The sequence below is a fragment of the Cydia splendana genome, chromosome Z (assembly GCF_910591565.1).
Source record: "Cydia splendana chromosome Z, ilCydSple1.2, whole genome shotgun sequence".
Lineage (NCBI taxonomy): Eukaryota > Metazoa > Arthropoda > Insecta > Lepidoptera > Tortricidae > Cydia > Cydia splendana.
Genome location: NC_085987.1, coordinates 9,139,005 through 9,155,669, shown reverse-complemented (window position 1 = coordinate 9,155,669; position 16,665 = coordinate 9,139,005). Strand labels below are relative to the sequence as shown.

General features: G+C 39.3%; 1 protein-coding gene across 1 annotated transcript in view; it reads left to right on the top strand.

Annotated features, from left to right (window-relative positions):
• Positions 1-16,665, top strand: part of LOC134804186 (collagen alpha-1(I) chain-like) — a 92,617-nt gene that overhangs the window by 30,746 nt on the left and 45,206 nt on the right. The window contains exons 6-21 of the mRNA XM_063777119.1: positions 311-420; positions 2,179-2,289; positions 2,618-2,791; positions 3,770-3,844; positions 4,253-4,363; positions 4,992-5,252; positions 5,390-5,587; positions 5,927-6,043; positions 6,167-6,257; positions 9,301-9,398; positions 9,711-9,872; positions 9,969-10,013; positions 10,091-10,297; positions 10,787-11,038; positions 12,277-12,457; positions 13,865-14,007. Of these exons, the coding sequence (XP_063633189.1) occupies positions 311-420; positions 2,179-2,289; positions 2,618-2,791; positions 3,770-3,844; positions 4,253-4,363; positions 4,992-5,252; positions 5,390-5,587; positions 5,927-6,043; positions 6,167-6,257; positions 9,301-9,398; positions 9,711-9,872; positions 9,969-10,013; positions 10,091-10,297; positions 10,787-11,038; positions 12,277-12,457; positions 13,865-14,007 (2,336 nt within the window). The remainder of the gene's footprint in view (positions 1-310; positions 421-2,178; positions 2,290-2,617; positions 2,792-3,769; positions 3,845-4,252; positions 4,364-4,991; positions 5,253-5,389; positions 5,588-5,926; positions 6,044-6,166; positions 6,258-9,300; positions 9,399-9,710; positions 9,873-9,968; positions 10,014-10,090; positions 10,298-10,786; positions 11,039-12,276; positions 12,458-13,864; positions 14,008-16,665) is intronic.

Genomic DNA, 16,665 nt, shown 5'->3' with positions numbered 1-16,665 from the left:
AGGTTGATTAAATCACGATTAGGTATCACAGCTCTGTACCTACTAGGAGTAGGTACTACTTTATAATTGACCAATTATTATCAAAAAAATAATTAAACTTAGTTTTACAAGCCTCACAAACTAGAAACCTAATAGTTGTGTTGAAATGTATTTTCTTTGAATTTATGATTTTTTACATCCTAAGAGGACTTTTAGCTTACCTACCTACTTTGTACGTTTGTATCCTGAGTTTGTATCTCATCTAGTAGGTACTTATTTTGAACCTAAGTAATGACTAATTACCTAATGTTTTAAAACTTACTTGTTTTAGATGAAAACAGTATTTTTGGGGCATTCACCAAAGAGGTAGACGCCGTTATTCGTCCGAATATTTTCAATCCGGAAAAGACAGGGCAGCATCTAGAAGTGACAACGCCTAGGGTAAGTTATAATTTAGGTATGCTGCTTTACGAATTTCAGTAAGTACATTTAACAAATATACAATTTTTTATAGATATACAAACGTAGAGAAATTCAAGTAACCACGCCAGCTACAAGTTTCTATGTGAGTTATGGGATTGTTTGTTGTATTAAGGACTTGCTTTCTGTCTTAGATGCATCTTAATTTTTAGACAGTAAAACACTTTATTCTACATGTCCCTTAAGAACGTTACCTAAGCCAAATCATCAATTTCCACTTCGTACGTTAATTCCACTAGGTGCAACTGCAGTTTACAACTGAAAATAACAGAATTTTTATTTAAAAACTTCAATGCTTACGACTCTGTCCACTAACACGAAGTTAACCGGTTAAACCTGGAGTTACCATGGTTACCGGTACAATTTGACATTGGGCTAACGATTTAACCGTTTAACCCCGGGTTAGTGGGATGGTGCAAGTGAGTCTTCTGGCGTGCTTATATGTCAATAACGTCAATAATTATCATGTTATGATTATGACAGAAATTTGTATCTTTTGTTAAAATCAAAGAATACAATACTCACGTTAAAATAATCCAAATACATATCTTTAATAATTGAAAAAACCTAAACGATTTTTTATAATGTTGCTTCGAAACAGTGCCTGTTGTTACTTATTTTCGTAAACATTTACGTAATGTGAAAATAAGGTAGGTACTTTAGAGTATTTTAGACTTTCTTAATCGCCACCAAAGAGCATATAATCACTACGTTCTACGTAATCGCCACACAACCAAACACACAACACTGTGACTTTGACATTTTATTTCATCTAAATGGTCAGGTGCAAAGGGTCAGTGATAAACTGATAAAAACACGATAAAAAGGATTTCAAAGAATGTTGTACACAATTTTCCTTACAAACTTAGGTTAGACTTGCTCCAATCCATCCCAAACATAATAGAGTCGGACCAAGAAAAGTCTGCAGCCGATTTGATAGCCCACGCAGTGCAAGTGTCATTTATACGTCATAATTTCATAGAAGTTTGACGTTTAAAATAACACGTGCAATGCGTGAGCTATCAAATCCGCTGCAGACTTTTCATGGACTGACTCTATAATAATCGGTCTGTACAACTGCTACAAAGGCGTTTAAAAGGTGAACAAATTCGATTTAATCTAAAATTAAAGTTTGATTAGAATGATTAGACATCTCTTTAACATGTTTAAAAAATAGTACACTCGGGGTTTATTTCTGTAACTGTAAATCTTTGCTGTAAATCAACTGTAAATACTTAGTAGGTATGTGGCGAACCTTTTTCGGTTGGTTTACCTCCGCCTGCGAAAGCAGGCCGCTTAGTCAATGATATACCTAGGTGTGACTTTAATTGTCTCATGTAAGATATTCTAACAATGTCAGAATAAATAGTAATACCTTACGCTTTAATTTTACGTGATTAATTATTTCTTTAAATCCTAAAATAGGAGTCCCACAGGTAGTTATAAATAAACTCGCCCGTTTGCTGGCTTAGAAGTAATAGATAAGATACTACCAGTTGGTATAAAGCATAACGGTGTAAGTATCCCGCAAAAGATCGTATATCGGCGGTAAAACTACCCCAGTTACCAACATACAAGCGCATCGCTTCAGACGCTCCTGAACATCATTGAGACCTCGAGATGGGTATCAGTACTCGTAGTTCGAGATCTTACTATACTGTTTACTCCCAGATGACCTTTGTGAATACCAATTGAATGGTTATATGGTAATGGTTTCAGTTAAAGCGGGGAGACGACGACGGAGCGGATGTGCTCACGACGGACTCTTCGTACACACCTATGACGACCACCGAAGACACAGATTGGCTCACTCACCCCCCGGATGTCCAAGTGAGATAACGTAGCATTGTATAATATTAAACTGGGTCACATGCTCATTACTTTTGAAGATAGATAACGTGTACAGGTAGCTTGCCGGTTAAAAGGCTAAAGGTAGTAAAGGTTGTGTGACAGTAAAAGTAACGGACAGGAGTTCAGTCTATTATTTTATTCTGTGGTTCAGTACAGTTGCTCAATGATTATTAGAAACTGGTTAAATGCGAATTATTATTTCATTAGATGGGTGATTATTTGTTAGTTTTCTCTAAAAATAATTCGAAATGTCTTTTGACAAAAACCCTTGAAATGTGGTCTTCAAGACCATTCTTTCTGTCCACAGGGAAACTCTTCCTACTACCTGCCAGATTACGACTACACTTACATGGGCCCGCGGGGCTACCCGGGCCCCCCGGGGCCACAAGGGCCAAGGGGGCCGAAGGGGGAACCGGGTAAACCAGGAGCAGAGGGCCAGCAGGGTTACCCTGGCGCGCCGGGTCACGTTTTTGTTATACCGGTAAGCAAGAGCGTAAAAGCTCTTATTGCGTAGATATAAAGCTCTTTTCCTTGATAGTTGAGGGGAGTCCCTTACTGCCTCTGTCGAACGAACGTGTTATATACACGCAATAAACAAGGATAGTCCTTGCACATAATATGAAAATAATTAGTTATTTACGATACAAGTGCGAAAAATTATTGTTTGTCAAATCTGTCATCGAATTTAATTTCGTGGTGCTACCGCTGGCGCTAGTTATGCGCGCTTAATGCCGCGCCACGATGTGACCCGACCGGATGGTACAAGTTCGATCGGTTAATCCGTGTACTTAATTCATCTCTTTTTTGTATTAGCTGTGTAAAATGTGTGTAATCTATTTTTTGGTTTATTTTATGTTTCTTTACTTATTTTTTTGTCTGTTACCTTCCGTGATTATTTTTCACTTGATGGTCTAATCGGAAGATCAGCGCTGGAAGTCGCCAGCAACATGCTGAGATGGGACCATTTCGTGACACTTTATTTTTCACTATGTTTTTTCTATGTATGTCTGTTGTCTGTGTGTTTACGAATAAAAAACTATTCTATTCTATTCTATTCTATTCTATTCTATTCTATTCTATTCTATTCTATTCTATTCTATTCTATTCTATTCTATTCTATTCTATTCTATTCTATTCTATTCTATTCTATTCTATTCTATTCTATTCTATTCTATTCTATTCTATTCTATTCTATTCTATTCTATTCTATTCTATTCTATTCTATTCTATTCTATTCTATTCTATTCTATTCTATTCCATTCTATTCTATTCTATTCTATTCTATTCTATTCTAAAAATAGGAAATTCGCAAGTGATTTCCGATAGGTACAATATACGATCTCTAGATATAACTACTGACTATAAGATGTTTATAAAATCAGCACTGTTTAATTATGTACTTTATGCTGAAATAAAAAAATACGATATAGAAATACTGAGCTAAATATTATTTTCACAGCTGCACCAATCTGGTAACGATAAAGGTCCTGACGCACAGTCGGAAGCTTTGCGCCAAATGCTCACACAACATATGGTGAGTGACCGATTTTTAAAAGAACGATTTACCTATAGGTGTAAACCTTTCGTCCACTAAATTATGGTCAGGTATGTCATCAAACTTTCCGCAATAATGTTTTTAGTCATGAAGAAAATAATCACATATCTTATTATTATTATCTTATCAATCAGTATAGCAGCAGTACTCATCTTCACAATAGGAGCCTGTTGCAAATGTTACCCTATTTATATAGGTACCTATCCTAATGGATCCACAGCAGAAGGACTTAATACATCTTTGGATTTATTCACGATTGTATGCAGGTTTCCTCTCGATGTTTTCCAACGGTAAGCTAATGGTAAATATCAAATGGTATTCCGTACATGAGGCACGAGCCAGGATTCAATCAAATTTAGGTATCTAATCAGTGTACAATTTTGACAGGCATCCATGCGAGGCGCTGACGGCCCTGTGGGGCTCACAGGTCCCTCGGGGCCTGAAGGCGAGTACGGCGCCGAGGGCCCGAAAGGAGAACAAGGCGACCAGGGTGAACCGGTAAGATTCCAGTTTTAGTTTTTAAAAATATAGGAGCCTGTAGGAGCGCCGCGACAGTATCTCTCCCGTGAGATAAACCACCCGTCCCTCTAATTAATACAGTTAGAAAAAAACGGGTATTTATCTCGCATTCTGTCTCGGCGCTCTTGTGCTGTACTCACACTTACTCTTAGTCCTCGGACCTTGAATGACAACATAAGTACCTACCTAAACCTCAAATTGAAGATGAGTTAATAACCAAAACGCACGCACCAAGAAGAGGTCTAAAAAATGGCACCTCAATATCTTACTAGGAGGCTCTAAATGTAAAGGGAGGACATTTCAGTAGTTATTATGTATATATGCAACTAATTTCCGTAGATCAAAGTAGACACTAAATATTAAGCTTAGAATAAATTTATAAGTGGAAAAATTACTGTCTTGGGTGAGACTTACATAACACTTTTAAATTTATTCTAAGCTTAATAGCATCGTTCGCAGACGTTTCTGCTTGTTAAAAATTAAAAATAGACACTGTTAAAAAAGAAGCCTATAGGTATGAACCTTATGACCTTGCCGTTATTAATTACCAGCACCATATTATATAATTATATTGATATTATTTATTTTCTAAACATTTAATTTTCAGGGGCCACCCGGGCCCAGAGGCCTTCAAGGACCACCAGGCAGACCCGGCCGCCGTGGGCACGCGGGCAGGGACGGGGAGAGAGGATCCACCGGCGCGACGGGCGCTAAGGGCGAACCCGGGTATCCGGGGCTGATGGGACTGCCAGGGGACAAAGGAGAGCGAGGCGCTACGGGACAGCAGGGCGAACCGGGAGCGCCGGGGCAAGAGGGACCGCCCGGGGACGATGGACCAGCGGGACCACCTGGCTTAAGTGGAGAAATTGTAAGCAGTATTTGATTACTTACACAACATATTTTTTGTCAAAGGGCGTAGTGTAGGTATTTTTATGTAGGTGATGTACCTAAATATAAATGAGTGACAAATAATATGTTTCCATTACCAAAACTTGTCTGTTCTAGGGTCCAAGAGGCTTAATGGGTATAAGAGGTTTTCCCGGATTGATCGGCTATCCCGGGATTCCTGGGATAGAAGGACCGCAAGGCCCGAAAGGCTCCGCCGGTCAACCCGGTCCTCCCGGTCAACAAGGTCAGCCTGGCCCCATGGGAGCTACGGGGTCTCCTGGACCCCAAGGACCTACTGGAGCTCCGGGGATACAGGTATGTTTAATGTTTTAATTTAACTGATCAGTTATCATAGAGTGCAAATACATACAGAATTAGAACTATTAGATGGGCGTAGCGCGACAATAACTATTTATCTAACAGTACTTTATTAGTCTTCATAAGAGTACAGTCAGCAGCAGAAGTTGGTAAGCGGGCGAGGTGTTCAAAATAATCCTGACGCGACTTTATTGTTAAGACAATAAGAGCGTGTCAAGGTAATTTTGAACACCTCACCTGCTTAGCAACTTCTGCTGCTGACTGTACTTTGAGCAGGTGTAACAAATTATATCTTTCAAGCGTATAGTTAAGATTACCGAAAAAATATGTCTTCAGGGTGCACAAGGAAAACCTGGTATTTCCGGCCTCCCAGGGCCTGAAGGGTCGCCAGGTACGCCGGGCAACCCGGGGCAGCAGGGTCCTCAAGGAGAACAAGGACCGCAAGGACCACAGGTCATTGTTTTTGTTACATTTGTGAGCTTTGATTTATTCGTTTGATATTAATGTATAATTCACACTGTGTCCTTCCTTTAAAAAAAACAACGATTTGTTAATTTAGTGGGCTGTTATTTTTAGGGCATGTTAGGTTTTCCGGGCAGTCGAGGATTAAAAGGAGACGACGGTCCGCGTGGACCATCTGGAGATAAGGGTGATAAAGGAGTTAGAGGTAATCAAAATATTTACCCCTAAATAATGTTTATCTATCATGGTTTATTGGTATTCAATATAACAAATGTATAGTACGAGTATAACATAGAGTCGGCGCGGCATTACATTGTCATTGCCAAAAGTATATAATATTTATAATTATAAAAAAAAAGTGCCAAATCGGCGTAAACTTAGCATGAATGGAGCATGGTATCATATGGTGGTATCCATAGTATGCATGTGGGTATAAAATATACCTACCTGCAAACATACCGTGTAGTTAAGGTAAACGTACCTACCTACTGGTGCTCGACGCGGTCCCAGTACCTACATGTCATCTTGAAACTTAAGTCATTGTCAATTAGAGGTGACGACAGCAAGGTGTCATCTATTGGGTATTAGCATGTCGAGCACTAGTACGTTTACCTTACTCGTAAGTTTTAATATCTCGTTTGGACGTTGGATTAAGATTAAACTGTAGTGTAAAGATTGTCTGGTGCCGAGCTTTTTCGTGTGCTCCAACGTTAAGTTTAAAATCTTGTGCGTTGGTTAGTTTAATCATAGATTATAAAGATAATCGAACGAGCGAGCGAAGCGAACGAAGTTCTTCGAACGAGCGAGAGAAGCGAACGAAGTTCTTACATTCGACTTGGGACACGCGGCTGGCTAGGGGCACGTTCCGGCATTTCGATGTTTTTAAGCTGAACTATCAGAGGATAGTTTGATACTCAAGAACTTAAGTAATTTTGTTCTAATTTAAAGGAAATTGGGTAAACGTGTAGTTGAGGGCATTATATTTTAGTCATTAAATTATGAGCAGGCTCGATCAAGGGGTTATTGAGCTAGAAGAGCTTAGAAGGCTAAAAAGCTATTTGTGAGGGGTCTTGCTATTCTGGTCATCTTTTTGCAAGAAAGTATGGTCGAGTTTGGTATCAAATGAAATTGCTCGGCTTGCACTTTTATAATCGTTTTTAAATTTAGCATTTTGAAATAATTAACAAGATAAAAATAAACATAATATAGGTATTTGACATTTGACAGGAAATATTTCGGCTTACCACAGATACAGTATCAGTTAAGGGCTCCACAGACCTTGTAATATATCCACGCGATTTTTGATCCATTGCCGCCTATAGTGGGACATAAAATAGTAGAAATAAAATAAAATTGAACTCTAAAATTGCCATACTATAGTCGGTCAAACAAATTTGTCAGTAGAAAAAGGTGCGATATTCAAATTTTCTACGGGACGATAACCCCTCGTGTCTACATTTTTCAGCCGCTTTTTTCTACTGACGGAAATGGCTTGACAGACTATAAATTGTTGCCATGTGTAAGCATTTTACGTCAAAAATGTGACAGCTACGTAGAAAGTGGCGCCCTCATTTATTAGCCGACTTCCAAATCTCAAAAGGAGGAGATTCGATTGTGATATTTTTTTATGTTAGTTACTCCATATCTCCGTCATTACTGGACCGATTTTGAATATTATTTTTTTGATTATATGTATATGCGTACAGATTGGTCTCGTTTTTGTCAAAACCCAGTTCGGATGATGAGATCCATGAGGAATCGAGGGAACTCCTCAAATCTTAAAGGCATACATATAGTGATTTATGTGTTTTATCAACAAATCAAGCATATACATTCAAACAAGTGACATTTGATAAAGTGGAACTGCTGATGATCATCAGAACGGAACTCTTCAACGAAGCATAGTTCACGTTTGGCGATTTGTCCTCTTCGTTATGTTTGTTAAGCAAGTTAAGTTTTTAAGCCACATTTTTGACAAGCTCGAGTTCTGATGATGGGATCCACGAGGAATCGAGGGAACTCCTCAAATCTTAAAGGCATGCGTATAGAGATTTTTGTAGTTTCATGAGAAAATCAAGCATTTTCATTAAAAACTGTCGCATTTGATGAAGTGGAACTGCTGATGATGATCAGAACGGAACTCTTCAACGACGCATAGTTCACGTTTGGCGATTTGTCCTCTTCGTTATGTTTGTTAAGCAAGTTAAGTTTTTAAGCCACATTTTTGTCAAGCTCGAGGTCTGATGATGGTATCCATGATGAATCGAACTCCTCAAATTTTAAAGGCATGCGTATAGAGATTTGTGTATTTTTTATCAGAAAATCAAGAATTTACATTAAAAACTGTGGCATTTGATGAAGTGGAACTGCTGATGATGATCAGAACAGAACTCTTCAATGACTAGGTACACGTTTGGCGATTTCGAATTTCGATTTTGACGGAGCTGGCCCTGGAGCCAGACCTGACCCAGATCCAGGATCTTATCTGGACCTGAACCTGGACCTGGACCCGGACTTGGACCTGAACTTGGACCTGGACCAAGACCTAGACCTGGACCTCAACCTGGACCTGGTCCTGGACCCGGAACTGGACCCGGACCCGGACTCGGACCCGGACTCGGACCTTGATCCGAAAAACCACTGATACCTAAGCTAAATAAACCACTATGATTACCTAACATAAAATGTAGGTATAAAGTATAATGATGCCGAACTTACTAGCCCCTCCCGCTCAAACCCCCGTACACCGCACCGCACGCGCCGTTAAGTGGGTTAGGTTAGCTTTGAACTGCTATCCTCACAGAACCGAAAAAAAGTGGGTTAGGTTAGGTTAGAACTGCGAGCCTTACAGAAACGAAATGCTACTAGAAAAGTGGTTTTGGTTAGGTTCGAACTGCAATTCTCACAGAACCGAACTGCTATCAGAGAAGTGGGTTCGTGAGGCTAAAACTGCGACCCTTACAGAAACGAAATGCTATATACCTACTAGAAAAGTGGGTGGTTTTACCTCCTTTTGTACATAGTGCACCATCTATGTACAATAATCTTTCACCAGCCCCCATAGAAGTCGATTTTTTTTTCTTGAAAATTATTTTCTACTATTTTATGTCGAACTATACGAGTAAGTAGGTGCAACAAAGTCAATCGCTCTATATAATTTTTGGCAAACCGCGAGTTCTCAGTTCGGGGCGAACTACTAGTAGAGATAAATAACAACATAGGTATTGAGCATTGTTTGTATTCATTAGGTTTGGAAGGAGAAAAGGGAGATATAGGTCCAAAGGGAGAAAGAGGGTTTATCGGAGAACCAGGACCACCGGGCATTGAAGGCGTTGAGGGCCAAAAGGTTGACATTTTACTTATCTCTTGCTTGACCTCTTTCTAACTTTTAATAATTTAAAAAGACGTCAGAGTGTTCGTCACATATCTGTTTACAGTGTTTACTTAAGTCAATTAAGTCAATTAAGTTATTGTCAATAAAGGTGACAACAGGGTGTCATCTATTGGGTATGCATGTCGAACACTGGGACAATTACCTTTTTGTGAAACCGATTAAATACTTTAATTTAAATAATTATAAAGTGTCTTTTTTTTTTCAATTAACGTTGTTAATATACAACGTCTCTCAAATCTGATCGCAAAACCAATTTTATTTCAGGGTATGGAAGGCCCAAGAGGAGAAACTGGTTCCATTGGTCCAACTGGTGAGAAAGGTGCCACCGGTACTCTGGGCCCAACGGGATATCCGGGTCCACAGGGCGAAAAGGGCGACAAGGGGGCTTCTGGAAGACGAGGTCGTCGAGGGGCCAAAGGTGTCATGGTAATGTTGCGATATTTGAAAATATGTTAACATTTTAGCAAAATACAGATTTATATTTACGGACGGAGATTTATCAAATATCTTAAATTGTTTAAGGGTATGGTGGGAAACGCAGGCGATCGTGGTGAGAGCGGACCAAGAGTAAGTCATTCTATAGAAACATTTTAGAATAGGTATATCTCCTGTTAATATAGTATTTACTAATAAATATTCCGTAGGGATATCGTGGTCCACGAGGCCGACGCGGTTCCGACGGTCCGCCAGGGTCGAAGGGTGATACTGGCCAGCCGGGTCCCCCGGGCCCCATAGGCGAACGGGGTCCTCAGGGGCTGGATGGCGTCCGCGGTTTCCCTGGTGCGATCGGGCCTCCCGGCGCAGACGGCAAGCCTGGCCTCCTGGGGCCTACAGGAGAACGCGGTCCAGCGGTTAGAATCATCCGTTTTAATGACATATTTTACAAGTACCATGATTACCTACAATACAAGTTTATGTATGTGCCGGGCACAGGCTTCCTCTTATTTTGAGAGGGGATAATAATTATGATTACAAGTTTTTATTTCCTTTCACCTCTCCAGTTGTCTATATGTCATCAAATCTTGCAAGCAGAATTAGTTCCACTTCCCATTATTCGATTGAGCTGAAACTTCACATAGGAATTTTAGTTGGGTGACAATGCCATATTATGGTACCATCGAGCTAATCTGATGATGGAGACCGGAAGCCATAGGATCTCTGTTATCAAATAACACAACCTCATTGTGTTTGGGCTTGTTAGATTTGACTGGATGAAAAGTGAAATGGTATAAAAAAAACTGTTTTATTAATTTTATTATCCTGTTAACTATGCAATCTATGCATGTATCATCTTTAACGTCGGTTTTCGGAATCAATAATAAATGAGCTTGCTACTACAGGGTGATCCAGGCCCGTCGGGACCACCAGGTCCCGTAGGCCCCGTAGGGCCGCAAGGATCCGTTGGTGAGCCGGGCCCCCCGGGGCCACAAGGATCGTCAGGCATACCTGGAACTCCAGGAGAAGTCGGCACCCCAGGTGTCATGGGCAAAGATGGACCACCAGGCCCACCCGGGCCCGAAGGGAAGGCGGGGCCTGTTGGATCACAAGGGCCACAAGGTCGCCAAGGGGACACGGGATTACCTGGAACGCCGGTAAATAAAAGCTTAATTTATAGGATTATAAGTTCACATTAAGTCCTAATAAAAACGTTAAAAAAAAATAGAATTTGTTAGCCAAAAACCAAATTAGCAAAAACATAATAAAATCGCTCAAAAGGACGTCATTAATATAAATTAATGCTTTTTTTGAAAAAAAACACGAATTTCTCAAAAAAAATATATTTTTTGCTCAGCACGTCCATAGTGATCAAACGAATCAGTTTAATTAAAGAAAAAAAAATTAAGTTTTTACCCACTTTTTTGGCGTTTTAGAGGACGGGCAAAGATATCCGGGGTTTGCGCCAACATTGCCCACGTCAATTTGGTGTTCAAATACAGCTCGTATGATGATGATATCTAAGCATCATTTAAAGGTTTTGGGCAACCCTACCGTTCCCTGTTAATAACTTGGCCATAAGTGTAAAAACTTTTGAATAAATTTGGTGGGCAATGTTGCCTACCCGTTTTTGGCCATTTCCATACAAGACTCACCTAAGGATTTTACAAAGGCTAGGGTTGTCACTTTATTAAGAGAAAACCTGTTACAATAGTTTGATGGCCTAAAATATGAGTTTTGCTGTATTTTTCATGCGTTAAAGGGATAAAACATCTAAATAAAGGATAATAGGACCAATTAAATACAGTATATATTTATAAACTTACTTTAGTGTACAAACATAACGTTCTTTTACTTGCGAAGTTGGGTAAATTTGTCAAAAGTGACAACCCTAAGCCGTTTTTGGTGGTGGGCAATGTTGGCATCCATAGGTCTGTAAATTACCGGATTACATTGCCCACCGCCAAAACTTTTGTGTCTTTAGGCCTTTTTAGATTAAACCTCAATGGACATAATATATGTTTCATGTTTTATAACTGAAACCCGGAAATATTTGTCAAAGGGTTCTCATTTTTTTTCTAATTGCATTCATTTTTCAACAATTTTTTGCCCGCCGAAATATATACTATATTTGACAACGCGCTGAAAATTCCCAAGTCAAGTTATGCACATGTTTGGTATATAGTTTTGTCACAAATTTAACCTATTTTCTACTAAAAATAGCAGGTTGGCCATAAGTATTTTAAAATTTTCTACATTAACGAATTTATTTAAAATTGTCGTTTTGGGCAAAGTTTCCCCTGGTGGCAAAGTTGGCTATAATGACGGTACTTATTCCGATTTATTTTTTTAAGTATTGCGAAAACCTACTTACTTAAACGAATTCTTTTTATAGGGAACTCCGGGCCACAAAGGAGATATAGGATCTCCTGGACTCCCCGGGATACGAGGAGAAAAGGGCGAGCAGGGTGAAACCGGTCACGACGGCCCCATAGGACCGCAGGGACGAGAAGGTCAAAGGGGGTCTCCGGGACCTGGGGGCCAAAAGGGAGAGATCGGCGAACCAGGACCGCCAGGTGACAAAAACATTTTTTCATGATACATATACCTACGGGTTACTCCAGTCCAGTCTCTGTGCCTGTTCTTAATGACAAGATTTGTAAATCATACTCAACTTTTACTTTGGGGCGTACGCACAACTTTAAAAAGGACAAAGATTATACAAAGACACAGTCAATTGCCGACAAAATTATAATAAATGGATAGTTGAAATTTTATAGGACATGATTTAGTTGATAAAATTGATGACAATGACGAAACAAAACTTTAACCCTTCAAGTGGCGGTCAACCCGTTAATGGTCGGATCGAAAAGCAGTAAACTGGCGGCCCACCACTCACGGGTCGATGCGAAAACCAGTAAACTGTCGGCCACCAGTGAGTGGTTAATGAGGTGTTGCCGTATTTGGAGGTGAATTGAAGGCATTTAAGTATAGTTATGCTCTTCTAGCACCCAAAATTAGGTAGCGAGTTAGACAAGGATAGCATACCATAAGAAACACAAATACACTTAGTATAAAATTTGTTGGTGAGGACCATTCATTCGGGAGCGACCGCCTCACTCACTCGACTAAGACTCCGCTGTCCGTCCGTCCGTCTGTCACCAGGCTGTATCTCATGAACCGTGATAGCTAGGTAGTTGAAATTTTCACAGATGATGTATTTCTGTTGCCGCTATAACAACAAATACTAAAAAGTACGGAACCCTCGGTGGGCGAGTCCGACTCGCACTTGTCCGGTTTTTAATAGGATGTTTTGTAAAATAAATTTAATGTTAGGTCCCTTTTCATCAGCGGTCGGCAACCTTTTAGAAGCCAAGGGCCAAATAGTAGTTACCGAAGTTGACGCGGGCCGCACTTTGTTAGTATTTATGACTTTATCAGACATTGCCGTTTGTCAATATTAGATACAAAATAGCCAGGGAGGCTCGCGGGCTGCAAGTGAGAGGTTCGCGGGCTGCTTGTTGCCGACCGCTGCATTTAATGATATAATTTTCAAAATAAAAGTCTTAATTTGATAAAATAGCAATGAACTCCAGTCATCAATTTGTTTTATGGTGGTAGTCATTTTTAACAAGGAAACTGGAAAACTGTCATTCTTCCGGAGTTTTATTGGGTCTGGCCAAATGTATAAACATTATAATAATTTAATTACTATATTCAAATAGCGTATTTAAAGCTGCGCTGATTATAACGATATGTGATTTAATATACTTTCAAACATAGAAAAGCTTAAATCGACGATTTTGTAAAATTCTTTTAATCTGCGCTGACCACCCATCGGGGCCCCGTCACGTGACTGTATTTGCGCAAATCCGCGGCGCCACTTGACTACTTTTCGCGTTTACGCTGGCGCCACTTGAAGGGTTAAGAAAGAAATAGTGTTTTACAAATATTTGTCATTATTCTTAGTGTCACTTTTTTAGGTGCAATCGGCAGAGACGGTCCACCTGGTCCGAGGGGCTTTGGCGGCTCGCCGGGACCAGTCGGGGCCCCGGGTGAAGACGGCGACAAAGGCGAAGCGGGACCTCCCGGCGAAAAAGGATTTAAAGGCGCCGCTGGCGAAACGGTCAGTAGGAAAATGATGAAACTATTGGCCAAGTTCAACAGCTATAATACATATAGTTACAATTGGATGAGGCTTTATAAATGCGTTTTTAGACTATTTAGATAATTCACTTACCTAAGGTAGACGTACCTATTTTAGTAAAACCATTTTTGTTATTATCATAGCAAAAGATACACACTACCTTAATGTATGGACAATAAGGTCATGTACCTACACATATTTTTGTCACTCTGGCCGTGTCGATATTTAATACCTTGACTGTACAACCAAAATTTTCTTTATCATCATCATATATATAAAATTGAAAAACCAGAACGGGATAAAAAACGAGGGAAGAAGCGAGATGGCGCCTTACAAATTTCTAAAAAAGTTTTTGACACTTTTCTCGAATACGACGCACGTATGATAAGAAAAACCTGTTCAAATCAATTATCTACATATGGGAATAGAACTAGAGCATAAAAACTATCGCTTCCGATGCGTATTTAATTTACAATAAGGAAAATAAATTTTCATAACAATCTTCATTTTACGACATCGGCCATTTCTCGGCAACTCTCGGTTGCTTTCGTTTGGCGGTGCTACAGATTAGACCAAATAATCCGTAAGTTAAAGTAAACTAAATTATGTTTGTCATGTTGGTGTACAGGTATTTCTGAGTTTTTTTACACGAAGTAAAATAAAAAGTGCTGTCAACCTCAACCTTAGTCTATAGAGCCCATACGAGTGATTTATGTCATATATGACTTATCATTCTTATCAATCAAAGTAATTACTATATTATTATTATCAATTTGTATTTTGTTGTTTTAAATTTACTTTGAGTTATATTATTCAGATTGACTTTCACGGCTTCGGCAAACATTGCCATTCGTCCGGGGAACGGGCTAAGAATGCTGAGATGGGCCAAAAATACAAAGTTGATAGTAAGTTATGTAGGTAGATTAAAGTGCAAGTTCAGATATTATTGAGCTACCTGATAAAAATAAGCAAATGTACAGTCATCCAAATATCGTAATATAATTTTGTTGCCATAGAAATAAGGATGTGGTCCGATATAGTGGCGAAATATTGAGAGACAAAAGCGGCTAAATTCAGTGGTGGCTCGGACACTTAGAGAGAATGGGAGAGGATCGTGCCGTGAAGAGAGCGCAGGTACTTGGGACAACAAAATGAGAGACGCCCGAGTGGACGTCCTAGGTACCGCTGAAACGACGTAGTTGCTCAAGACATGCTCAACCTCGGCCATGGCGACTGGCGAGAGCTATCGCAAGACCGAGAGGACTAGACTACCTAAGTTTGTATGAAAAGGCGATTTAAGGGCGGTGGTCGTCCATATTCGTCTTAAGGCGAAAATTAATCTAATGAACGTTTTTGCAACTAGGCTTATAAGAACAAATAATATTTTTATCTTGAAACAAATTTTAAATAAATACGTGTAGATGAAAAAATACAATCTTGCCTTTTATCAAATCACATCATTTTTTGACAAATTTGCGAATTGAGTTATCCAAATAACGGCTACAAATAAGAAATCCCTATCACAGTTTTAAACCATGGCAGGGTTGAATACATAATAATGTCGGTATTTAACTAAACATAAGACAAACTCTTTATTTCATTTACGCGAGCGGAGCTGCGGGCCCGTCTAGTTACATATAAGAAGAAAACTTTATTTTGAAAAGGATGATGTTCCGCTCCCATACAAGTTTGGCCCAACACTCGCTAAACATGGGTGGTATATTGTTAGGCTCCAAACATGAAATGAAAGTCCCGATAGTTATTAGAAATTCACGGACACTTCACAGAACATTATAAAAGCGAAATTTCTCTACGATTTTGAGGTTAGGAATTCCGCCTTGTATCTGGCCATGTTAAATATTATTATGCCTTATTACAAGGAAATAAGGTGCCGTAAATAGTGTAAACATATCGATGATATTGGGCGTTTAAAAGCTGTCAAGGAACAAAAATCGAATGAGATGGTATTAGGTTAATACATTTTTTTGAATACTAGCTGAGGTACCCGGCTTCGCTCATGAGAATTGTGTGGTGGTGGTAATAAAAGGTTAACTTGAAAATAAAAAAAAATTAGGTTTTTTTTTTCTAAGTACAATACCTAATACTTACTTCTATGTACATTTTTTTTTATTTCCAACTCGAGAGCAACCTACGCATAGTTGACCGTGAGAAAAGCATAGGGAATAAACCTATAATAACTGGAAGTGTTTGTCAAATTCTCCTGAGAGTAGAAGGCTCAATGTTCTAGAATATTCCACAACATTTGAGTGTGTTCTGGAACACTTCACAATGATCTGGGATTCTGGATTCTAGGCTATATTTACGAATATTTGATAATATTCCAGAATATTCCGGAATGTTCTCGAACATTCGAACCTCACAACTTTCTTGCTTTAAATATATACCCCTACCAATAGGTAGCTCCAACCCTATAAAAAGGCTTCGAATGGTCCAGAATATTCCACATTTGAAAATGTCCCGGAATGTTCCACAATAATCTAGAAAGTTCTCGAATACTCGAAAACATTCCAGAATGTTCTGTAGCTCCACCCATACAAAAAAGGCTTCAAGTGGGCCACAATGTTCTAGAATATTCCATAACATTCGAGAGTGTTCTGGAATATTCCACAATGATCT